General features: G+C 38.3%; 1 protein-coding gene across 3 annotated transcripts in view; it reads right to left on the reverse strand.

Annotated features, from left to right (window-relative positions):
• NCK2 (NCK adaptor protein 2) overlaps positions 1-26,773 on the reverse strand; it is a 69,507-nt gene that overhangs the window by 20,783 nt on the left and 21,951 nt on the right. For 2 of the 3 annotated variants that reach the window (XM_042867490.1, XM_042867489.1), the window contains one exon: positions 7,937-8,178. In XM_042867490.1, the coding sequence (XP_042723424.1) occupies positions 7,937-8,162 (226 nt within the window). In that variant the 5' untranslated portion in view covers positions 8,163-8,178. The remainder of the gene's footprint in view (positions 1-7,936; positions 8,179-26,773) is intronic. The other variant, XM_042867491.1, reaches the window with a different exon arrangement.

The following is a 26,773-nucleotide window of genomic DNA, read 5'->3' on the forward strand; positions in this document are numbered from 1 at the left end:
TTAGCACCACAAAATCACATTCCTCAATTTCATCATCATCATCAGTGAAGAATGAAGACTTTTGCCATCTTATTTTGAGCAAGACCACTTAAAAACAGGATGTGGAACAGTGGAGAAGCGCTTTTGTTGATCAAATGCAACTACAAAATAAACTGTATTAATACAAAGATTCTGGAAAGCTTAGGATCAATTTGTACTGTGTATGAGAACTTTAATTCCTCTATATAAACATGAGCTAAATCTCAGTATAGATGTTGCTTATAAGTGCCAACACAAACTCATCCAGTCTTCCAAGAGACATGACAGACATGTCACTATTGCCATACCTACAATTTTTTATAAACTAGAAAGCTTAGAAGAAACATGGAGCAATATAGGAAAAATATTTTAAGTTCCGTTGTATTCCTAGAGGAGGATTGTACTGTTAATTTCAGCTAGAGATATTTCACAGAAATTATGGACTCACTGAAGTTGGAAAGGTCCCTTCGGATCATCATGTCAGCTATCCACATAACGCTACCAAGTCCACTGCTAAGCCATGTCCCTTAGTGCCAAGCCCAAACCTCTCTTAAACGCCCCCCAGGGACTGGGACTTCACCATCTCCAAGGGCAGCCTGTTCCAATGTCTGACATCCCTTTACATGAAAAAATTCTTCCTGGCATCCAATCCAAATCTCCCCTGGAACATCTTGAGGTCATTACCTCACATCCTATCACGCGTCACCTGAGAAAAGACCAACACTCTCCCCACTACAACCTCCTCTCAGATAGTTGTGGAGAAATAAGACCTTCCCTCAGCCTCCTCTTCAGATTCAACAAACCCAGTTCTCTCAGTCTCTCCTCGTAACTCATTTTCTAGACCCTTCACCAGCTTCACTACTCTTCTCCACACACAACTGAGCAACTCAATACCCTTCTTGTGTTGAATGGCACAAAACTGGACGCAGCACTTGAGGTGCAGTCTCACTAGTGCTGAATACAGACAGAAAATCAATTTCTTTGTCCTTCTGGCCATACTATTTTTGATGCATGTTCAGATGCCGCTGGCCTTCTTGGCCACCTGGGTATGGTGCTGACTTGTGTTCAGCCAGCTACCAACCAGTACCCCCAGGTTCTTTTCTGACAGGCATCTTTCCAGCCACTCTTCCCCAGGCCTATACCACTTTATGGGGTTGTTGTGACTCAAGGGCAGCAGCCAGCATTTATCCTTGCTGAATGCCACAGAACTGGATGCAGCTCATCAGTCCAGCCCATGCAGATCCCCCTGCAGAGCCTTCCTATGCTCAAGTAGGTCAATGCTCCTGCCCAACTTAATGTTGTCCTCAAACTTACTGAGGACGCAACTGACCCTCACATCTAGATCACTGGTAAAGAAGATGAACAAGAATGGCCCCAGTACCGAGCCCTAGGGAACACCACTTGTGACTGCAGCAAATCTGATTTAATTCCATTCACAACAACACTCTGTGCCCAGTCATCCAGCCTGTTCCCCACCTAGCAAACAGTACATCCATGCGAGCCACAAGCAGGCAGTTTCTCTGGCTGAAGGCTGTGGGAAATAGCACAAATGCTTGGCTAAACAAAAGACTTCCTACCATTCTTTCTTTGAAATCTTTATATACGATTTAACACCATGAGAAGTAGCTACGCACTGTACAAAATTCAGAACATTCTTTTATGAAAAACAAAAAAAGCCACAGAACCTAAACAGGTTTAATAAATGACTATCATTGCTTACAGGTCTGCAATAAGGAAGCTGCACAACAAACTCAAAGTTCTAATATAATATAAAAATAATGCACATTGCCTTACAAGGCGGGGGTATTTTATTAAAATGCACTCCATAAGGTTTAAGAGATTGTGACATACATCAATGACTTTATTATACAGTAAGAATGTATTTATTCTTACAGCCACTGCTCTTTTAGTCTGTAATAAATTTAACACCCAGAAGGTGTCCAGAAAACACTGAATTTGACAACAACTAATTAAGAACAAATAAAAATATTTTCAAAATGGTACTTGATCATCCTGTCGTATTACCAATTCAATGTGCTTTCCGCAATAGTGAAGCTAATAGACCTATGACAGTTTGCAGATAAATGAACACAAATTTATTAAGCCAAGTTTATGGAAGACAATTTATAGCCAAAACTGTGACAGAAATACTATGCATATTTCTCATGATTACATTTTTTAAAATAGTGCTGTAAAGAACTGGGAAAATTTCAGGTAAAAAACACAGTAAGAGTCAAAGTAAGCAAATTTCACCTGTGAAATATCTAAGTAGCAATCTACTTTCTGCACTCAGGAAAAGATTTAGGCGCGATGTTATCAATGTCAGAACACCACCATGAACAAAGAAGAGCTGTCTGTTAGTACACAGCTCTTAAATCTAGCAGAAAGAGTTACACAAAGTGACAGCCAGATGGAAGCTAGAACAAATCATGTAGGGCCACAAATTTTTACATGAGATCTAAGTACAGATGGAGGAGATGTTTTCTGAAACCTTGTAGTCAAGAAGGGTCAAACTTCTGAAAGGTGTTTTGGCCTAAAACTCTGCAGCCTACCTGGCTGATCACAAAGAACAGATGATGGTTGTCAGAAGGTAGACATGGGAATAATCAAACACACACAGAAAAGCAGGCACGTGCTCACTGACAAAACGTTTGGCTGCTACTGGCATTTCTAAGAAGCTGGGTAGAAAAAAAAAAATAAGCGTGATATAACACAACAGAACCACCCGAGTTCTTTTTTTTTCAAATCCTCAAAGCCAGAACAAGAAATAAAACCCACTAACCCACACACAGTTTAAAGATTGATGACTTACTGGCAGAATTAGTTTTCATGACCATATTATGCAAAGATAGGATGGTAATGATTTAGCTTTGGAGTTGAAATGTATCAAAAAAGAGTAAGCAGAGCCTGTTTTCCAATATTGAAGAAACAATACGTTAGAAATTCTGTACTTCAGCTTTTTACTAGAGCTAGTGTTTAAAGAAAAAGAACCAGCTCTCCCCTCTAGTTACTGGAAAGACACGGTAGAAATGGTATTAATTTGCTCTTGCATGGGAAAATGTGAAATATGAAAGTGGGAATAAAAGCTTTTCAAATAAACGTACAGAAATAAATGAAAGGAAATATACACTGGAGAGAAAAAAGGTGTAAAACCAATGATTTCTGGAAACAACAATATACAAGCAGTCAGGAACCAAAGCAGGGATCTACAGATTGATCAAGGTAAACAACTCAGAGGTTCATAAACACAGGAAATTGCTTCTCTACACTCAACACTCTGAAGTAACTCTAGAGGAACAGCGATGCAAATAAGGACTGTTTTCTCTCTATTTCATTTGACAACATTTCCTTTCCCCGTGAAATGTAACAAGTGAATTGCATCTGAAAAAGTTACTGAAATATTTTGCTGATGTATAAAAGCTTAATAAAGAAGAAACGTGAGGAGTTTTGTACAGCTTGAACACTTCTGTGATATCTCATCAAGTTATCTGCCATCACTATCAGCACTCACCTCTAGTGTTTCTTTTGTTCCTACATTGTAAACAACTCCTGTACTTTTAGTGTCTGCTAATAAACTTTTTCTTTCTTTTGTTGGATATCTGCTAAAAAAATATCAAAAATTGAAGTGTCTTTAAAAGGTTTGTTTGTTTTTTAAATGCAATTGTTTATTAAAGGGAGTAAGATGGGACACCTTTAAGAAACTACCAGCACACAGTACTGGTTGAGAAGTAAAAGCGATTGTCAGAAAAATCACAGACATAAATAAGCACCAGCACAGCGTTTCAAGACTCCTCTCACTGCTCACCGTTTGCACGCTGCTGTCTCAGGAGCCATAGCAGTGGTAGGAAAATGACTTGTAAAGTAAAGAAAAAATGTAGGGCTTTTATTTTTGTTACAAGCATATTCTCAAATGTTTTTGCTTTCTTTGGGTAATATTTCTATGCAGTAGGACAGAGATGAAGAAGCAGGCATACCACTGTTGCTGCAGAAATGGGATCCTTTGGTCATGGATGCAGAGATCTCAGAGGCAGCTCTGGGGCAGTAATGGCAAGCATCCATTCAGATCCTGCCAGCACCAGGATCCCAACACGTGGCAATAACTGTTACAGAAGTTCTCTGCTTGGGAGATGTATGCTGGAGGTCTTTCATTTAGCACTTAACTGAAATGCATAAAAAATATCCTCCCCGCAAAAGAATCACTGTTCCAAGGAAACTATTTTAAACTTCATTACAATGAATGAAGATGAAATTTTAATCACAGGCCTGGAAAACTGGTTTTTGCCTAAAGAATAGTAATAATTACCAGATTTCATTCAATATGAGCAAACAGAAGACTGCAATTTAAAATGGCTAAATTGCCATTAGCTTTTTACTTTCAGTATCGCTTAGTTAAGACAAAAAAGAGAATGAAGTTGAATCATTTAAAATACTTAGTTGGTGGCCTAAGGTCTACATTTTCTTCATTAAAAACAGACAGTTGTAGCTATGAGTCTAGGAGAGTTGAGTTGAGAAAAGAGATTTAAGAATACAGAAGTAGTATCAAACAGAAAGGTGATGAAACCAAACAGATATCAGCACAAAAATAACAAGTCTTCAAATCTCTCAAAGCCGCTTCAGGAAAGCAAGTAGTTTTGGAAAAATTCCCAGTTGAAAGGACTAAAAGAGGATACAGAACAACAGAGTAAGCCCTAAGAAGGAAGAAAATAAAGTTAATGGCGCAGAGAAGACTATTGTTTTGCAAAAAGAGTAAGACAATACAAGAGCATACTTCAGAGTTGGTGGAGGTCATCTGGGACTCCAGGTGAGCTTGTTTTCAGTCCAGAAGTAACTGATTTAATGAACATATGCTAACAAGTGTTAATCAGCCTTTTAATTTGCATTCAATGCATTTAAAAGAGCTGGCTCTGAACATGTTTTATTTGCTAATGTTCTTTTTTGCAAACTACAATGGAAATTCCAGAAGATCAACACTGTGCTGAAAATGGGCAACTATCTTGGAATAGCAAGCTGCATGTTCCAGGTACATATGAGCTCATTAACCTCCCTTGAACCCCAAGCCAAACAACAGGAAAGCTGATGGGATTCAATTAAAAATTATTAAAAGGTCTGAAATTCAATTAACGACAGTCAACAATTTTAGGAAACCAGTTTTCACCAAACAAGCACGAGTTCATCTTCTGATGAGATTAAAAATGTTCTCGATAGAGGCAACAGCAAATAGCTAATGAAGCTTCCACAGCATACTTGGCTTTTCTATATGGCATACCATCATATTAACTGGTATCATAAGCTTTCATTAGAACACACATCACATGGATGAAAAATTACTCAGCTGCCGCATCTTCAACAGCGAACTACAGCAACTATTAATTAAATGGTTACGGTATCGATTAAATAAGAGACAGGGAGAAGCAGATCTCCATAGGATCAACAGCTTGCTGGAGTGCTGCAGTTCCAAAGGTGGATCCAGGCACAACTCTGTGGTCACTCTCTTTAAAAGACCATTACCCTTGCCACAGAAAGCAGCTAAGGACCTGCAATTTGTCTCTGGCGATTCCATAAGATTAGTATTTGACTTATTGATTATTAAATAACTCATTTTCTTTCACCCCATTCCCCCGACCACTATCATTGTGGTGATAGCTTGTAATTTGAGGTTTAAGGGCTAACACTCATGACCATCAATTCCCACCTGTACTGGATTAGTGAGCTTTTAATTTTTTTTTTTTTTTTTTGTGATCTTAGAAGAATTTTCTTATTTCTATATGGAGAACATGAGTATCAAACAAACAAACAAATAAATAAATATGATTACGTTCTTGCTGCTTACTCAGCACAAAGCATCCTCTAAGTTAGGACACACCTCCTCTTTGTTCTGAGTGGGAAACAACTGTAAGACATGCAAGGCTTAAAGACAAAATTACACAGAGGAACTCTAACCCAGGACAGGAAAAAAGAAAATTGTACATAGGTCAGGTACACAGGACAAGTTTAAGCATCACCACACTGAGCAGTTCACATTACTTAAACCATAAAGAAAAAATACTCAAGCATCTGTGTTTTTTGCATGTGAGAGGGTGTCAGACTTAACTTGAGCTGATCTTTGGGTTATCAATGGCTTGGGCAGTTTCTTATCACCACAGGAAGTAGGAGCGTAAATGAGCACAAGAGATGCTTGAACACTTAGCAGATACATGTGGTCTCTCCAAAAGAGAAACCTGGGTCTTGTCATGAGGCATTTACAGCCACAACAGAAGTATACACAGAAAAAATTAAAAGACATACAGAAAAACTGACACATTGCAGCTATTATCCTTTAGAACTGCATGCAGTGTGTCAAGGTCTGAAAGACACAACAAGAGGGAAGGCTCATAAACAAAACCACCATGCTTTCCTCATGCTTTATGCTTTTTTTGGTCACCATTGTAGTTCAGTGAAAAGCACACAGCTTTTGTGAGGGCCAAGGAGGTAACCTTGAACATGTGTGTTCATACAGTACCTTCCCTGTTTTTCTGTTGGATGTAAAGAGTTTGTTTATTTAGGTAAGTGCTTTCCACATTTTTACACAAACGCTTGATGCATTATCACAACAGAAGGGCAACTTTTTCATAAAATAATTTTAGAGTATGTACATATATATATAAACAAAGTCTATATAAAGGAGCTTAAAATTACAATTTGGATTTTGATCTTAACTAGTTAATTTATCTTGGAACTTATTCTTCGTACAGATCTTTGAAGAGGCATAATTATCTGGCATTCCAATCCAAGAAAAACTGCAGAAAGGCCTATTATTTTAAACATTATCCCTTTACATTTGGTTATAACCTTGTTTGACTGCCTGTCATTCTGCTATCCTCAATTTCCATGTTCTTTATTGCAGCTCAGCAGTGGGTAACATAGCAATGAGAAAGGGACCAAGAGCTCCATTTGACACAACACTCACACAGAACACCTGAAATACAACTGTATGAGCAATGACCATGATACTTCTAAGGGAACTTCTTTGTTTTCTAACAAGTTCAATCCCAAATTCTGATTTTTCTGTTGAGTTGGTATTTTCTACATAAAAATGAAGCAGAATGAGTTTCCCCTACATAAGAGTTTGCAAATCACAGGTAAGAACCCAAACAATAAGTAAAAACACTCCCAAAACACCTCCATGCATATTGTTCTGTTCACTACATCCAAAAGCACCAACTAGCAGTTTTTTGGGCCTCTATAAGCAATCTGACCATTTATCATTATGTTTAACCTTAACAAACCATACGCATAACCCTTTATTTTTCAATAACTTAATAAGTCACTAACATCATTGCAAAAATAACAAAAAACCCTCATCTACTTTGACTTCCAAATATATTTCTTCCAAATGCAATCAGTTTTTCAAAGTTATGTTACTTGATGATACACTAGTGAAAAAAGAATTCAAACATAAAACACAGAGCACATACTAAGCTTGTAAGCAGAAGGATCATCACATCAGACAACAGAAGCATAACCCCTTGACACTGCACACAGCCACACCACATAACCCCATTTATGAAGTGACTGAATTTTGCTATCACAGCAATGCCGAACAACCCATTTATACCCTCATATTTCTGAGAGGATCTGGCATGAGGAGAAGTCTCAGCAGTTCCTAACATGGTGAAAACACTGATCTTCAACCACTGAATATACATAACCCTTGACAACCTGGAACAAAAGTAAAACCTTACTTTCCTTTATATGACATGAGAAAAATAGGTTACACACCATCCTCCTCTACCTTTACTCTCTCCCTCCTCCCCTCTCTCAGTCATTATCTAACACATCACTGAAAGAAAATCAAAAAAAGCACACAGAAGTATTTACACGCATTCCCAATCTGATGCACATCAAGCGTATTAGACTTCAGAAACAGAAAAGGACTTACCCAACGTGTCTTTTAGATTTTTAACCAGAGAACCTTTCTTCAAGCTGTTTTTTCGCTCCACATAATTTGATGGCACATATCCCGTTTTGTTGGCCGCGTTTCTTACCCTCCACCATGTCTTGGAATCATCTAATAGCCAAAGACGCTCATTTTTCTTGATGTCAAGTTCTTGGTCCTGCTGTGCAGTGTAATCCCACTTTGCAATAACAATAACTTCTTCTGTCATCTTTCATGGAGTCCTTCTGCAACGAAATATTAAAACACATTCACCAATCAATTATATCCTGTAAGTCTTGCTCAAATTTTTCAAGCAGTTCTGAAATATGCAAGAAAGGGGAAAGGAAAAATGAGGAAGTGCAATAGAGAAAATAAATCTCAGAATGATATCCCTTCTTTAAAAATAAGGAAAGTCGGTAACCTTTGTTGCTTTTTCAGCCACTGAAGTATAAAAACATCTTGATAATAAAGTCTAGTCATAAGATTGCCTCTGTATGTATATGAAACAGTGTTCAGATATACATTAATGCAGTAGAAGTTATAAAACCCATTTAGTTTTTTGCATATAGCATTATAAAACTATGCCAAAGTTAGCACTCAAAGTGAAAAAAAAAAAAAACAAACAGTAACATTTCCTTCCATCCTGGTTATGATACTTAATACATAAATCCTATACTCACACTCATATAGACAGATTACTTGCAAGTCTTCTGCATTCAAAGTTATCCATCTATAGTAGGAAGTTAAAAATGCTTCAGTAAGTAACATAATTCAATGAAGAAATCCCTGCCATCAAGAGGGTACTGCTCCCATAAGCCTTGGTGCAGAATATACTGGAAGGGAGCACATAAGCATAGTTTTAGAAGAAGCATTTGCTTTGTCTTTGCTGCCAGGACAAGACTAGCTTACTCCAGTCCTGTGCTGGGTGGAGAATAACACCCATTGCATTCTGGATGTTCCTCAATTTCTTCCCTTCACTGTACTTCTCCAGAGCAAACATCTAGCAATCTTTTTTACTTATCCCTATAGCACAAACTACCTTTTCAGAAGCTATCTGCCAGTTGCACAACGACAACCACATGCCTCCACATTTTTCTACACATCAGGTAATTACCAGAAACAATGTAGCTCCGTGACATCCAGCAAATGCAACAGCAAGCAATGTCAGTACTACTGATGTTCTAATATATTTTATAATGCCAAACAAAACAGAGTTAATTTTACCCTCTACATTAGAATCACAGAATCGCATGGGGGAAAAAGAACTTGAAGATTATCAAGTTCAACAATCAACCTAACCTACTGAGTTCCACGTCCACATGCCCGTTAAACACTTCCAGGAATGGTGTCCCTGAATCGATGGAAGTCCTGGAGCGCCTCAGCTGAAGGAGCTGGACCTGTTCAGCCTGAGGAAGAGGAGGCCCAGGGCCATCAATGTCTATAAAAACTTGAAGGGAGGGCACAGCTAGGCTCATTTCAGTGGTGCTCAGTGCAAGGACCGTATGTACAACCTGGCACAAAAGGGAGGTTTCTTCTGAACATCAGGTGTGCTTCTGTATGGTCCTGTACAGAGCACTCCTTCCTGGGAATCTCCAGAAGCCACCTGGCCACAGCCTTGGGGCCAGAGGGATCCAGAGTGCCTTAACAGAGATTTTAAACACCATTACCTCACTCAGAAATTGTTCTGTTCAGTACGCAAGCTATGCACACCACTTCATTCAGAAAGGGTTCCCCCTGCAATCTGTAAGCGCACATGCTTTCTCCATTTCCAACGAGAAAATGCAGAGGAACATAAAGTAGTTGAAAACTCAATTTGAATACAGGCGTACAATGCTGACAGCCCCAAGATGAATTCAGAAAGTTGCAATGTTTTGCACAACAGAGGAGAATAAGAGCTCTGACAGTTCAAAACGCCTGCGATATGTGCAGGTAGAATTGGTATTACAAGAAAAGTCATTATACCTTTAAAAAAAATTCCTCCTCTTAAAACAGCAATCCTGTCTGACACTGACAAAGACATAGGAGAGCCCGAGCTTCAGAATGCAATCTCCAATAAACCGCCCCGCTTTCTGACTCACATGAAATGGGCAGATAGCCTACAAATCGATATGCTGATGTAGCCAGGGGGAGACTACAAACAAGCATGTTCTGGGTGCCAGTGTTGTCAATATAATCTCTCTTCAATTTAGATTGGTTCATTTTATGCCAGCAATTGTAAAACGGTCAATTCACGCTATTCCTGGGGATATGGAGAGCATGAAGAAACAGGACACTATCAGTTAGTTGGCTGATGGTGTCCCTACGTGCAGCTTCCAATTCTAAAAAGGTTTTTTACAACACCAACAGATTAAAATTATCTACCTGTATTACAAGCTGTTAATTGAAAATCATAGAATCACAAGGATGGAAAGGACCTACACGATCACCTAGTCCTCCATCACCATTACTACCCACTAAGCTGCTAGTAAATAACACACTAGGCATAATATTTGACTAATGACTGATAGAGAACCAATAAACTCTAAATCTAAAGGGGAAAAAAAAGCAGCCCCTCATGGTAAGAGTCATCAAGCTTTTCTCCAAAGTGCTGTACAAGGACAGAGGCACGGGAAGAAAAATATACAAACATATGTCACGGCTGATGACCTCAACTGTGTGGTCCTTAGAAATTCCCTCAGGACAGGGAGCCTGAGCTACCTGATTTCCACAATTCCAGCCTGTTGTTACATAAAATTACCACTCTGAATGAGAAATGATGTCATAACACCAGCAGACCCTTGTGTTACAGTTTTTTGCAGAAAAATAGGGGATCCGAGGTTCTCAGGTGGCATCTTATACAGAGCCAATGCACTACTACACTACAATGTTTGTGGTTTTGCTTAATGTCAATAGCACAAGCATTCCTATCCAACAGGAGACTCCTTCTTTATATAAAGTTAAAATGTACCATACATCTGCAGTTAAACATCTGCTACTTAAAGCCGTACAGAAGATTTTATTACTATTATTATTATTTTTTTTTAATGTGAGGGATCAGGGTTGAACTTCTTAAAATTACTTCCTTATAGTTACTTCATTCAAGTGGCTCCATGAAGGACAATACAGTTCTTCCTGTGACATTTGCAGAGCTAACATTTCCTTGTATGTGAATAAGGACACGTTTGTTCTCCAGGAGGGGGGCAGTAGGATTAAGTTTTGAAATGTTTCTGCCCCATAGCAGAAAACAAAGGATTAGAAGCAATGACATAAATCTGCAGAAAACATAAGGAATCAAAACCATTACAATTTTCTGAAGCATTCATGCATTCCATATAAATTTGACATGCATTCAGATTGTGAAAATTCCTAAGCATATTGCTTTTAGGCTGCACAATCAAAAATACTGCAGTTCCTGCAGACTCTATGTTAACATGACTCTTCTGTATCAAGAAAACCCATTTCTGCTAAGAGAGCACAAGCTTGTGACACGTTCCTGCTCATAAAGTTCAAAAGCCCTAACAGTGAAAGACCAAACCTTCTCCTCACATCAGATATGAGAGTATCTCACAGTTTGAAAAACACCAAGGAAAAGCTACGAACAAATTGTGCAAACTTCAGGATATATCCCTACTGTCAGCCTCTCTTCTGCACGCATTTCCTTCATTGCTAACAGTGCCAGTAAGCTGATTTGTTCGGCCAGTATTGTATATGCAAAAATGTTGTAACTAACCAGTTACAAACCACAAAAGTCATATGCTTTTACTGTGTGAATATTAACAGACTATAAAAGTTAAAGCCAAGCTTGTTTACCAGTCGAGGTCTTTTGGAGATTGTATCAGACCATATCTAATAATAAAAATGAGTGGTAAATGGCAATGCTTCCACCTGGACGGAAGCATACATACAGTTCAGGCTTACACTCTGAAACACGAGTGCCACCAGGCAAGCTTTAGTTGTAACCGTCAACACAGCAAAAGTGTCCAAAAATAAAATCTAGTTATTCTCCAAAACATAGGCAGTTTAAATTTGATTTCTCCAGAAAATATGTAAAGTTTCATAGAATCACAAAGGTTGGAAGAGACCTATGAGATCATCCAGTCCAACTGCCTGCCTACCGTCAATGTTTCCCCACTACCCTACAACTCTTAGTACAACATCTGAATGCCTTTCACGCATTTCACACAGTAACTCAACCACCTCCCTGAGCAGTTTGTGCCAGTGCCTGACCATTCTTTCAGAGAAAAAATGTTTCCTAATGTCCAACCTGATATTTTCTTCTGGAGATTATAGCTAGAAGTTAAATGTTAAGTAAGGAGAAAGTGAAAACAAAACTGAAAGCATTGCTCTGCAGGAGAAACTCAACATTAAGTACTGCATTAGAACGATAAGTGGTTTTATTACAGTGACCTCAAGCAACTCCACTGTGATGGCAGTCTCATTAATGTTATCAGTACTACTATGGAAGTTCCAGGGCATCTTTCTACTGCCTTCTGTATCTAAGGTTCACAGAGGCAGCAGTTAACTTGAAAGGTAATATCTGCACTGTTTCACCAGAACAACCACTAGCAGATAAAACCAAAGATGACATAACTCAAAAGTGAAACACTAGAAGTACAATTGTCTTGTGATTCTAAAAGTGCTGCAGATCTTTAAATGAAGACAAGACTTGAAGTATAAATGTCACAGAAAATGTCTTTAGGTGGAAATTTATTTTGAAAGAGTTATTTAGCTTGAAGTAAAAGAGCAGCTTTTGGCTACATCAAAATACATGCCTTGGGGAGGAAAAACAAGAAAGGAGATGGAAAAAAATGACTTACTGAGAGTGAATTTCTCATTCGTGCATAAAACAACAGTTACCAAAACTTTCACTCTGTTCTGATATACAGGTTTTTTAAATCATTTTCCAGAAAAACTGTACCAATACTAGGAACACCTGTGTGCAAGGGCTGGATTGAGCTCAGAGTTTCAGCCATTTTGCTCCTCCATCCAGCTGGTGGTTCTCTGTTAGGAGACAAGTTCTATCTTTAGCAGGAACTGCACTACTCCAGAAGCCCACATGCAAGTGTTCTAACACAAATACACCCTTTGGGGAGAGAAAATGGAAATTGTGCCAGGCTAGGAAGGCAGTAAACAACAGCTCAGTGAAGGGAAGTCAGTTACAAACAGACTGCACTGAAAGGCTGCTCAAACAGGTGAGGAACATTAGCTAACTCTACGACAAAACAATACAAACAATATTTCAGAATCAAGCTTAAATGTAGAGAAACTTTACTGGCTCCCACAAACTTGTAAAACTTGTAGTGATTTTTCATACACAATCAACTACTTGCTCAGTTGATAGTACCTACAATATAAAACTTCCCAATGTCATTACACAGATCTCATCTTCTATTGAGATCACCAAGTCTCATCAGAAATGTCTCTTTCCAGAGAAAACACGTTTCTTCCATAAATACAGATCCCTCCAGCACACTGTCTGATCTGAGAGCTTCTCCTGCGAGCTGACACCAGCCCCATGTCCCACCAGCTGAATGCCCTGTCCCTACAAGCAGCAACTCCTCTTGCCTGCAGGAGTAAGGCTCATGGCCATGCCAAGGACAAGCTTAGAGCAGTCAGTGCGCAGGGGAAACAACACAGAGCTTTGAAGACTGTCTAAGCAAAGTACTTGCTCTCTCTATTCACCACTTATTTAGCAAAATGAAATATTGCTGAAAAAATGACTGACAGTAATGCCTGAAGTTTAATCCCTCACCAAAGGAACAAGCAAAAATTCTATTAATAGGAGGTGACAGTGCACATAACAGACTTCTGGAACTAGATGTATTCCTAAGACACACTGAAAGAAAGGTAATAACTTAATTGATATGGAGGTTTTTAAGTGACACTGATGTACATAAGATGTAATTACTATACAGTATTTAGTTTATTCTCTTGGGAGAATGAAAAGATAGCTAGTGACATAGAAGTTTCCTCCAAGAACTGAGGGCTGAACAACCTCTCCTTCTCCATACACCAAACTTCAAAAATCAAACCCAGGCTTTGAGCTCTGCGGCCTGGGCTGCTGAAGGCCCTGCCACCTGCTGTTCCCTTACCTTACCTTTCACAGGCTACAGCAAATGGGAAGCATGTGGCCTTCTACAGCAACACAGCTGTGGAAAACAAAGTCTTTCTCCATCAGGGCCACTTTCATAGTAAGTGAAGGGGATTACTGAATTCAATGATTAATGAAATAACTTATTAGATCCCTTCACCTGAAATGCACTTGAAGGTCTGAAACTTTTCTATTGATGAAGATGCAGTCTGTGCTACTGCTTCAGGTCTGATGGTTTGTTTCCACTTACAGATGTTTTAATTGCTGCTTGTGCATGGTTGTTTGTTTTTAATTGTTTTTACTATTATTTTAAAATGCACTTGGAAGAATAGTTTTGACGTGCATAAAAGAAAATCTCTTTAAAAAGAATAAACAATTTTGCTTTATTTCTAGCTAACAGCAGCCCTTTGTTGTAACTGGTAAAAGCCCTTCCATGCTCTGTTGCAACAGCTCTTTGCTGAAGCTCAGACAAATGATAGTGGATCACATAAAGGTCACCTTTTCTAACTGCTTCTGCAGTTCAACACTTTAATATGGCAAATAATGTGTCAATCCATCTCAGGGGACATATTTATTTGGAAAGAGGTCACTACTTCAAAAACTACAATACGAATACTCCTCCCATCTCCACCTGTGAAAAAAGCATCAACTACATAATTGTAGTGACCAAAGATTCATTGTCTGGCTATGCAATTTTAAGGTGTCAAACAGATACCTATGTAGAAAAACCTGCAACAGGACAGAATGATATCATATTTATCATGATAAAGATTCAGCTCTGACGCTCTGATAGAACTCAGCTCAGCAACCTTCAGTGTTAAGCTTTAAATTCAAGAACTGACACTGAGCACTGAACAACAGACACAATTGGAAATTTAAAACTGATAGATGCATTCTGTTTATCAAAGGGAAGGTGTTCAAGCTGAGCTCTCCCTGCAAAGTTCTCTTTTCTTGTTTTTAAATCAGTGACTGAGGAATAGAACATTTTTGAATGCTTACAGATCTATGTACTTAATGAAAGTATTATCATGTAACCACACACAATAATATCTGTAGTAAATATATGTATACAAATAACCCCATATGCCTACATATATCTCTCATGTGCATACATGCACACACATTTTGCTGGGAACAGTGTTCCTAGAATACTATCTGAACACATAGTATACAAGAACAAAAAATACATCCAAAATTTAAAGGGGCTTCACACTGAGAGTAGAAGACACACATATACACACACACTCAACATTATACACTCTACTGGTATTAGAACTAAAACATCTGGATGTCCTAAAATTGCTGACTTTTAATACCAAGTGTGGCAATTAATTTGGAGTACTTCGAAATAACTTCTCATTAGGATGCAGTGACTACTGAGCTAGAATTGAGTAATCACACTGTGCTATATCTAATTCAGTGTGCAAATTGTATCTAGTCACAAGCAATAGAAGATGACGTTGATATTAAAGAGGTCAGTTTTCAAAACCTAAAACAGTGTTGAATGGAAGCTGTGAGGAATAAGTGTGAACTAAAACGTAAATAAGTTACTAACTGTGAAAGAAGAATGTTTTATTACATTTCCTAAACTACTCTCACCATTTTCCATTTATGAAAGAAGCAGTATATGGTTAAAAGGATATCCTGTTTAAAAAAAAAAAAAAAGCAAAGAGCACCAGAGAATTGCAGCATTTCCTCCTCCCTCTGATTCTTCTTCTTTTTTTTTTTTTTTTTTTTTTTTAAAAAAAAAGAAAAACCTGATAGAGACAAGCACAAGTCAGGAAATGCAAACTGAAGTATCAAAAGATGCTAATTAAGAACTATAAAACACTATTGAAGTGTGTCTGACATAAATTAAACATTACCAATAGAATATGTATAAAATACAAAATTAAGGTTCTTGTAAGAAAAAAATGCTCAATACCTATTTCTGCACTACGGGATTATCTTACAGTGACAACTATTTTCTGTTCAGTCATTAACTAGGGTAGTAAAAATAATGAATATAATTAAACACTTAATCTTCAAATGCACCCTAAGACAGCAGAGTTGCCCACAAAGCTTTCAGTATTGACTGAGCAAAATTTGGACAATAAGGAAGTTCTTGAGAATTATAGCTGTGCCACTAGTTTGAAAGTGTAAATGGAACATCCCTGGTAACACTGCTAAGTTGTCAGCCTAGCTCTAACTCCAGAAAAATGAAGGAGAGACAAAGAACTCTCCATCCTCCACCCCCCCCCAAAAAAAAAACCCACATACACACACACACACACACCAAAAAAAAAAAAAAACCAACCAACCAACCAAACAAACAAAAAAAACCAGACACAGCCTGCTAACAGATTATGGATGAGTAGTTGATAATTGATTAAAAGGATTTCCAAGAAGGTAGGCATGATGACATAAACTATATTATATATATATATATATATATTTTTTTTTTTTTAATAAATATTTTTCATTTCATCTCTTGGTAGATGCACAAACTTAGATTTAACTTAGTTTGCATCCATGAAGAACGAATCAACCACCAGCTGAGTGGCAGATCCAAGGATAAACCACCCAGGAAAGTTCAGCAGAAAACAGGAATGTTTCTAGCTGGCTCCAAGACATTTGCTCTCAGGTACAATAATACTCAGTTTCCTCTTGAGTCACTTCGAAAACAGAGTAATTACAAATAAATATTTCAGGAAGAGCAATACAACCTGGTGGACTTGTTAATTACATTTGAGATTCTTTGGCCTATTCAGGTCAACTCTAAAGGCACTGTGTGTACTTTTTCTTTTTTCCCCAATGACAGTTCTTACTGAAATAGAAGTGATCTATGCAACTTCAAAACCAGTGAAGAATTAATCTTAATCAACCAGCAACTTAAAACTATATCAGTTATGTAACGTTATCTTGATGCTATCAAGAAGCCTGCCCCCTCACATCTCAAACACTACCTCATTGTCTTCTAATGTTTAATGACACAATGTTGTGAGGTTTTGGTTTTTTGTTCATTCCAATGGATGCCTCTAACATATTGTTTGATTCTCTCTGCCCTACAATGTATCTGGTATTTCAATCTCTAATACAACTGCAGCTACACTGTAGTGTCTTACATCTTGAGTTCCAAAACTACAAACAGGAAACCTCAAGACTAGTTTGGTGGTAACGAATTTCTGCTTAGCTCCAATAGAGCACAAAAGTTAAGTTTGTTTTCTGTCTTATAGGTGGTTTAGAAGTCTTTTTAAAAAAAATGTGCAAAGGACTAAAGAAGAATACAAACTAAAAACACACAAAACGTTCCTTCCTGCCAAGGAGTCAATACTTTTTTTATGGTAAAAAAAACTAAGACCAAAAAAAAAAAAAAACCAACAACTTACATACATTCAAATAAAAACTTGCATAAAAACATATTTGTAAAAAGATTCCCACACAACATTTTCATGAAGGCTATCCCATGAATTAACCTGTTCAGGTCAAGTTAGCAGGGATGGATTCAAGTCATCTCTTAATAAGTGAACTCACTGTTAGGAAAGGGAGCAGTTCTGATGTTGGAGCATGCATCATGCAAGCACGTACCCATGGCCCTAATGATACCTCTCATTGATTTAGCCACCACTGTGCTGGGTTGCAGCCCTCTAGGTCTCTCCCAAGCACCAAGAAGTTACCCAATGTTTGCTGGGTTGGCTGAAAGGCCAAGAGGAGCACAGTGGATACTGACGGGTTACACTCACTCATGCCTTGCCTCCTCCGTCTGTTCTTGTAGGCCAGCCACCTCAAGACCACACTGCCCACTTCTCAGACTAACACTGCTTTGCAGTTTGAAGAACATGGTGTCAGAAGTTGATGTCGACAAGATAAGGAAACATTACTTCCACAACAGTGAGTCTCCAGAATGTATTATTAGATAAGAATAACATGGCTACCACTTATTTGCAAAAGCAGCAGATTAAAGTGTTACTTTAGCCGACATCCTCTCTAATTGTAGAATAATCCTCCGTAATGTTACAAGACAGGCTGCCACAGCAACAATGAACACATGCTTGAATTCTAGCCTCCTATTAATGCAATAATGCCCTAATTGTACATGACGTTCACTCAGTTTCATGCTGTAACCTCCTTACCATCTTCACAATTTCAGATTTCTTCTTCTCCAATTAGTGGTACTGCTATGACCCAAAATGTCCTGGTCTGAGGCATTTCAAGATAACCAATGTGACGCTCTTACAAACACACTGTCTTTCTTATTTACATAAGTACTCATCTGTTTAAGGAAGTTAAGTTTTTAAAAATCTTTTGATGTATTACTTAAAAAGAAAGATATTTCTATACCCTTTCTGGAACAGCATGCCTATTATGAAGAAGGCAGTGTTCATTTTTAGCTTCTGACAGATGATTTAAATTTATAATTTCAAAGGACAAAAAGCTGATATTCTGCAGGAGCAAGCTGGTATTATATTAATGCATGTTAAAGTTTAGCAGCACTAGTTCAAAGCCTTAAAGCTTACCTCAGCTTAAAACAAAATGATAAAAGTTATGGAGAAAGCATTCTCACAGGTCTTAGCTAAGCTGGAACAGAAAGTGCAAAGGGTTTACAATAAAAATTGGTCTGAAGTGCTTTGCTACACATGGGATTACTATTAAGAAATTGCCCAAGGACAATCTTCAGGGATTTAAAATAAGCAAACCCCAGACCAAACAACAACAACAAAAAAACACCCATATTTCAGCTCGGCATTTTTCATTTCTCCCCTTTTTTCTTCAGAAATTTGTATTTACTCGTATTTTTAATGCATTTGGAAATCAAGACCAAGATTAACAAATAATACTTGCAACTGTCTAGAGGACAGAAAACGCTGAGAGAATTTTGTAGTTAGATGGCTTAGCTTCACTAGCACTTCATCCAACACAGATGGTATTTTTCAAAGAAGGTATTTTTCCATATCTTGAACACTACACATAATTGCATCTTTTCCTGTCACTCTTATTATACACTTACCAGAAAATGCAATGAGATTAAGTTATCTCTGGTCTTAGCCTGTTGCAAAAGCAAAAAAAACAAAACACAATGTCTGATAATGAAGCACTCCCAACAGCAGGTAGGCAGCTAACATCACTTCCTACCCATTGCTTCCACTCGCTCCACCTGCCTTCAGAGCCCAGTCCACCACCTCCTCCTGAGAGGCCCGGACACAGCAAGCTGTGGGGCCATCTCCACTACTCCCCGAAATGCTCTGTACAGATGCAACTGGTCGGTGGTGACTTTTTCCATGATTAGTTGAGAACTTGCACATCTTTTTTTACATGCACTGTCATCAACAACGCTTTCTTTTCTGCATTTTGGATAGCACAGATAAAACCTATAAACAACAGAGAAAATATCTTCAGACCTTTCAGCTTCAAGCAGCACAAGGTGGGCTTGGATGAGAGATCATCTTTGGCTGCAGAGTAAACCAACTAGAACCCCAATCTCTGCCTTGCACCCAGGTAAATACAGCAACAGACATAGGAGAAAGAAAGAAAGGAAAAAAAAAGCAGCTTTTCCCAAATTCTTTTGAAAGCACTTTTAGAGAAGATGCTGAGCTAATAATCAGCTCAACATTGCATTCAAGAAAACTTCCAGGGGAAAGAAAGAATTCAGGACCACATCTCTCCTCTAAAACAGCTGCAGCGATGAACGGCCTGATCTCAGTGCTGCTTTGTGGTTGATTCTACTAAGTCAGAAATAGGACAAGGCTTAATGACTAGTGGTGCTTCCTTGGACTGTCAACTCCCCATTCTTCCCAGCAGACCAGATTTAAGCCAACCTGCTTAAGCCATTCGGAGACGTAAGAAAGCCAAAGTCAAGATAGAAGATGGGAAAATTCTAGAAGAACACAACACCTATGAAGTGTACAGACAAGACAAAATGGCAAACCATTTCACACTGACCAGCAGGCTCTTACAAAAGCAGTGACAAGAGTCCAATACACAAAATCACAGGGAAACAAACGCCCTACGTTGACATCTAGTTAGCTGATAGATGGATGAAACACGCTCTGTGTAATAACAAAGCAAGCTTACTGCTACTCATTCGCTGATGGTCTCACTTTCACTTCAGCCATCCTTCTTGCCTTGAAATTAAAAGTCAGCCATTCATGACATGGTAAACGTCGTAAGATTTTATAAAGGAGGCATTCTTGAATTTCATGAAGGATTCAAAAAGCGTTTGCATAATCTGTTTTCATTGTATCTTTTCTTTCCCTAGCTCAAACATTCAGCAGTGTGCATGAATTATATTTCATTAGAAGTGTTAGTACATTATGCACCATGTAAGCAAAGAATGGTCCTCAAACCTCAGCAGCATAACCTTGATCTTACACAGAAGGACAAAGCTCAGAATCACAGTAGATTGCTACACTTTACAGCTAATCCCTTGAAACACTGCTACCTACTTTTCCAGGGATTTCACTTTAAACTGTCTATAAAGTGCTGAAAATAAAATTGAACTGTTGACCTTCTGTTCCCCAACAGAAAAAAATCATATATTTTTTTTTATATATTTTTTTTTAAACTACAAAGAGGAAGAGATGCTCGTTCAGTTCAAAAATGCATTTATTCCCACCAATCAAGTCTGTTTAATGAAAAAAAATAGAGGGCACTGTTTATTTCTAGACAGTGTTCACTTAACACTTTTCAGCAATTTATCCATCACATTACAAATTTAATTTACTGCATGACAGTAGGAAATTCTGAAAAATACATATATTAAAAATTGTTTTAACTTTCTAGTTCACAGAGACCTAAGCACTTAAAGACCCTATATAGACTCTGCTCCTATAAACTTTCCAATTTGCTGTTATTTCAAATACCAAATAAATTCTTACACTTATGGATTATTTACTAGGTCACTTGGAATAGAATTTATATTCTACATTGAAAGATGAATGTGCATAGGAAGGTGAGGGGGAAGAACGCTTCTCTGTTTAAAAATCTGCATGACATTTTGTTCTAAAAGAAGTTTACCCAAACTCAAGGTAACCCTAACAACTACTGACAAAATCTAGGAGAGGGTTTCTTAAGCAGAAAACCACTTTCCAGAAGTGGGGTTTTTGAATGCTACAAGTAAAAATAGCCACCAGACGTAAGATATCTTTATTCTTGTCTGCGTGCTTGTGTGTGTAATCAAAAAGGAGGCTTGAAAGATGCAGTGCTTGATTTAGTTGGATTTAGTTACATTTATTTCTATTTAAATTTAAATTTATGCACCTTCCTGATGAAAAATCGCACCAGAGATGGTCACTTAAAGCCACCTTTATACTTTTCCAATAGGACACATGCCTAGACGAGGTGCAATTCAAAATGAAGATATTTTCCAGCATCTTCTATTGATATGTAACAGCTTCACAAGTCACTGGTGAAATCAATGACTGCTGCACTAACGCTACACAATTTAAAAAGCAGGAGCCAAGATAAGAGTCACCCAAGCCTCCCCCTAAAATCATCTGTTCCCCTTCAATCTAACAAACTTCTCAGAATCATACCGAGATCCCCTCTTAACACCCTCAAAACACAAAAGCAGATGAAACACTCTAAAGCTTCACCTTCCCCAATAAAATGGGTCTCAAGCCAATCTATCCTACAGATCTTCAAAATCATTTACATTTAAGTTAAGGCTGTGCTCTTGGCCTGGAATGTTGGCAGTATTCGTTTCTTTTAACAGAATATTTCTTACATATCTTCCTCCAGCTTGAGTGAGTGCCTTTCAGAAAAGAGTAGCAGTTGTGAATGCTCTACCACATGACTACCGCAGGAAGTCTCTGTTAATTCCCCTAAGGGGAGGGGTACATGCCTACACCAAAAAAATACCATTCAGAGAATGGGACAGAGAACAACAAGGACTCTATTTTTTTCTAACTTATGAGTGTTTCTGCAAAACACGCTCCATAGAACACAGATTTCCATAAGCACACTAAGGAGATGCACTTCATCCTGAACTCTTACCTCGCAGTTCAGCTGCTCTAACACTGCTTACCCAGATAAGGGTAAGCGAGGAAGTCATTGCACGGCTGTTAGCCCTAACATCATTTTCCACTGCACTAGAGCTGCTGCTCCGGAAAGTACTTCTGAAAGTAAACCAAGTAAACCTGAGTTTTCCCATAGAAACTGTTACCCAAAACCAAGAAAAAGTAAACTACTCTCAACTCCAGTGCTTCAACAAAAGCAATCTTTTCCCTAAATCCCCTTATCTTCTGAGAGAAATTTCTCCACAGCCCACTTTTCTGCAAAAAAAACTCTGTCTGCAATAAGCAAATCAGTTCAAAATTAAACATTTGGCTTTGGCTGCTACATCATATTCTCTTTCATCTAAAAACGTTACGTACTTTCACACTGATGGGATGTTCTATCCTCACTCATGGGCATGTTTTCTTCTTTCCACACGCTAGATAATGATAAAATGCATCAACAAGAGTGAAAGGGAAACGGAGCCAAATAATTTCCAAACATGAAGAGAGGCTGTGGGAATTAGTATCTGTACTTGAATCAAAATTAAATAAAAGAAAAACAAGTTCAAAGTCATACAGGTCTGAAATTTGGAAGTTTAGCTGTAAGTTTTAGTCCTTCCAAATGAATACAAATAAAATAATTTATATTGGTACCAAGTTTCAGTAAAAGTGACTACTGTTCCATGTACAGTTTAAGCTGGGAGCCATAAAAAATATTTAGTGTTTCACAGCCTCTAACAGCACCTTAATATTGCTGGTATTAAATTCTCAAGAACAAAACACCACAGCTCTGTTTTAAGGAATGTTAAAACAAAAGTAGAGCATTTCTTCATTACCTATATAAGATCTTATAGAGAAGCCAGGACTGTTATCAAATTTGCACTGGGCCACACTGATTAGCTTTTCAAGAAAATTCATATGCTAAAACTAGAACTGTAAATAAGTGGCTGAAAGAAGCAGCAAGAAATAATTCCCCTAGTTCACCAAAAAATTGTATTACATGTATGAAGTTTATTCACAAATTATCTCAAGGTGGTGGAACAGAAAGGTGAAAGAAGATACATGTCTCCTGTCCACCCAGAATCATACAATCCTTAGAGTTGGAAGGGACCTTTAAATGTCATCTGTTTCAGCTCCCCTCCAATGAACAGGGACGTGCACAGCTTGATCAGGTTGCCCAGGACCTGATCCAGCCTTGCTTTGGAAGTCTCCAAGGACAGGGCATTCACCACATCTCCTGGTGAACTTTGGGATGAACAGGAAAATAAGTTACCCTTTCCTGGGTCACAGAGCCTGTAAATGCTTCAAACGACTAATACCAAGCATTTCCAGTTTATTTGTTCTTGTGCTCCTTGTTGAGAATTAAGCTCTGAGGAATAGTTCTTGCACTGAAGTGTTAATTGATGCCATGTTCCTGCTTCTCCACTGTGTAATACATTTAGGTTCAAAAACTCTCAATCCTGAAAAGAAGTTTTAGTTCCAGAAAGGTAAGTAGTCCTGTGCATTGCATCCAATGTTGTCTTCCTTGTTTTATCTCTTACAGAATGAGCCAAGTCTCAGAAGGCAGAGATGCCCAGCCATCACTTATGGGCCAGAATCTGTTCGGTACCTGTTTCATGCCATCATCTTCCTCTGTTGCTCCTAAACCACAGCAAGAGAGCAAGTTGCAGCAACCCACTCACAGCACTGCTTCCACTTTTCCCCCATCCCCTAAGAACAGCAGCAGCTGTTCCTCACACAAACAGACATAAGCCCACCACATATATGTGACCACCACCACCTCCCCTGCCATTTCGGCCACATGGTGAAGGCAATACATGGGAAAAAGGTACAACTTACATATCTTGATATTTCCCTACATCTCAGAAATTATCTCAGAACAAATGTGTATCCCAACCGTGCCTGGAACATAAGCTGCTGTTATTTCACTGACAGTAAGGTTCAAAGTCTAAAGGGCACTACTATCAAAACCTTGCTTACAAAGATGTTTAAAAAAACAGTTTTATAAATACATGCACATGTTATATAAATACATATATTATACACATATACTGTATATTATACACATATATATATACACACACACACTCAAGTATAAATAAAATATTAATTCTAGTGAAAACATCTTACACAACTTTTTGTTTCGAGATATATGCTTTACCCTCCAGCATGCCCCATCTTTATCATTACAACGCAGTACTCTCCAGCCATGATGGAACAGATCTTTCCAAATCTTATCTGAATTCAGAGCTGGTATCAAATGCCATTCAACAGTCTTCGTGGAGAATAAAGAGATGAAAACCAATGCTTGCTCTACCTGTTTAATCCCTGAAAGACAAATTCAGGAATCAAACAAAGATGGTTTAACCCACACCTTAGCAGCATTTTCTGGGATGGTATCTGGTAACTTGAGAACTAATGGCATGAAACAATTCAGCTCATCAGGCGACATTCTACGCACCAACAGACGATGAATAAGATGAATGATTCTGGTGCAAGATGGATAGACAATTCCAAATCAGCCTCTAGTGAAAATGCAGATCCCCCACCTACCAGTTGCTTCAGGCAAAGGATCTCTCTGACACTGCTTCCTGCAGCTACAGGCACCAGCAGAAAACACTCAACTTGCATATAGGAACACATCAGGTAAGATGTCAGTATTTCCCATCACAAAATAATACCAGACTACAGGTAATTTATATATTTTTTTTAAGTTAGTGGGAAGATGTGCAACAAATGACAAGAGGGAAAAGAAGTGCTAGGAAGAAATGCAAAGACTCAGACTAGCATGAAAAAAAAAAGTGCAAGTCACAAAGACGGCAGCAGCAGGCCTGCTGGGAGGGCTAAGCATGCAGCTGCTGTGTGCAAAATCAAGTGCAGGATAAAGTAAAAGACATGAGGAGAAAAGAAAAGGGTAGGAGAACAGGTAGCAAACGACCTAAACACAGCCTCTATTATGGGGAACAACTAAGAGCAGCTGATGTAGGAAACAGCCTCCAAATAAAGGAGGGATAAAACGAGAGCTGCAGGGGATCCCTGAAACAAAAGAGTGCAGAGAGAAAGAGCACAAAGGAAGGGAGTGTAAAATCCAAGAGATTGTAAGGAGCTACATGTCTTAAAATTAGACTCACAAACTTAAGGTCGGGAAGAGAAAAAAAACTAATTTAAAAGGTTTACTTCTGTATGCCTGGAATTCTATGCCTCATATTTCTACAGGCTTAAACAAAATACACAACGGGACAAGCTCATTTTCCTCAGTTCACTCAGCTTACCACAATTCAGGCCTTGTCAGCACAGTACTAATAGTAGCTGTAATCCAAGATTAATTAAGCAAGTTACCAGATACAGAATTCCATAGCAAATTTATGACAGTGATTTTTAAAATATTTTGTTTTGTAAAATCTACTAGTTTTAGCATTTACCAAGAATGCCTCTTCAACACATAAAAGATCATGAACTGCAAACAGTCTCACCCCATTCATCAAAAGGAGCCATTTAGCAAGTAAAGTTTTTTAATATCATAGTGCATTAAATGTAACACATACATTTAATATAATAGTCAAATGATACGTATTTTCATATGGAATATGTTAAGAGCACTATTGAAAACATGGGCATTTACAATTTTAGCTGCATTCTATTAACTTACTCCCTGATTGTAACACAAACAATGGATCATTTTAAGTTCCCTCAGAACCTTCAAAACAGAAGAATTGTCTTCCAGCAATTATGAAATAGAGAAACAACTCTGCAACTGATTTTATAACCAGAACTGATGCCAGTGCTGGCCTGCACTCCTCATTCTGTAAAGCCTTAAGTCAAGCTCTCAAAGTACTGAGCTGTGAAACAAGCCTGGCATCCCTGAGAAAGCTGACGGGAGGGCATCTTCAGGAAAAGTTTGCAAGCAGAAGATAACAGCAGCTCCTTCCTGGGCAGGACAGAGCTATTGGGGTAGCTAGCGCTTGGTAACTTCAGCCTTGGCTGCCTGGCTAATCTATTTCCTCCTCCAGGAGGGCAGTGGATTAATAAACTGCCCCTGTGCTGATACAGCCTTATCACACTGCACAATGTGTTGGCACAGGGGTTGCTTAAAATCCACACATCCCAAGCTCTCCAGATGACTTTCCTGGATACATGCCTCCATATGCAACACTTAACTAACAAAGGTTTTCAGCAAATCAGATACTCTTCCATTAATGCCGATTGACCGCATGAACTATCATCAAGAGATTCTTAAGATGGTATTCGGAACCACATCAGCTGTCCCTCAGAAAAGCTGTGTGTATTCCACTCTTTAACTGAAACCAGCTTAATGCAGGAATATGTTCACTTAGTAACCCAAGAAATATGGGTTCAACTAGCTCAACAACATTCCACTTAGCACTGGTCAAGACACAAGGTTTGGTCTCCGGGTCCTTTGTTATCACTTTATAAACAAAGAGGCACAAGCTTCATCTTAGCTTATTTGTACAAATACACATATACTCATACATACTAAGAATAAGTAGTTTAATTCATAGCTATATTCAAGAGCTCAGAAATACACTAGATCCTTTTCAGCAGGCAAAGCCCTTTTTTGGCTTATAAAACTGACACGTTGGATAAAAATACAGCTGAAGCCCATACAAACTACCAAACCACAAAACAACTTCCACCAGGGAAGACGCTGTCATCTTTTTGTTTGCACTAAGCTGAATGTTCACATATTGATAAAAGCTGGGTTGTGCTCTCTGTGACACAGAAATCATATGGATAGCTGTTAGGGTGAGTCACAAATGTCATTGGTGGGCTATAATA

This window comes from Lagopus leucura, unplaced genomic scaffold (assembly GCF_019238085.1).
Source record: "Lagopus leucura isolate 7727_CA_CO unplaced genomic scaffold, USGS_WTPT01 Super-Scaffold_100001, whole genome shotgun sequence".
In the NCBI taxonomy this organism is placed as follows: Eukaryota; Metazoa; Chordata; class Aves; order Galliformes; family Phasianidae; genus Lagopus; species Lagopus leucura.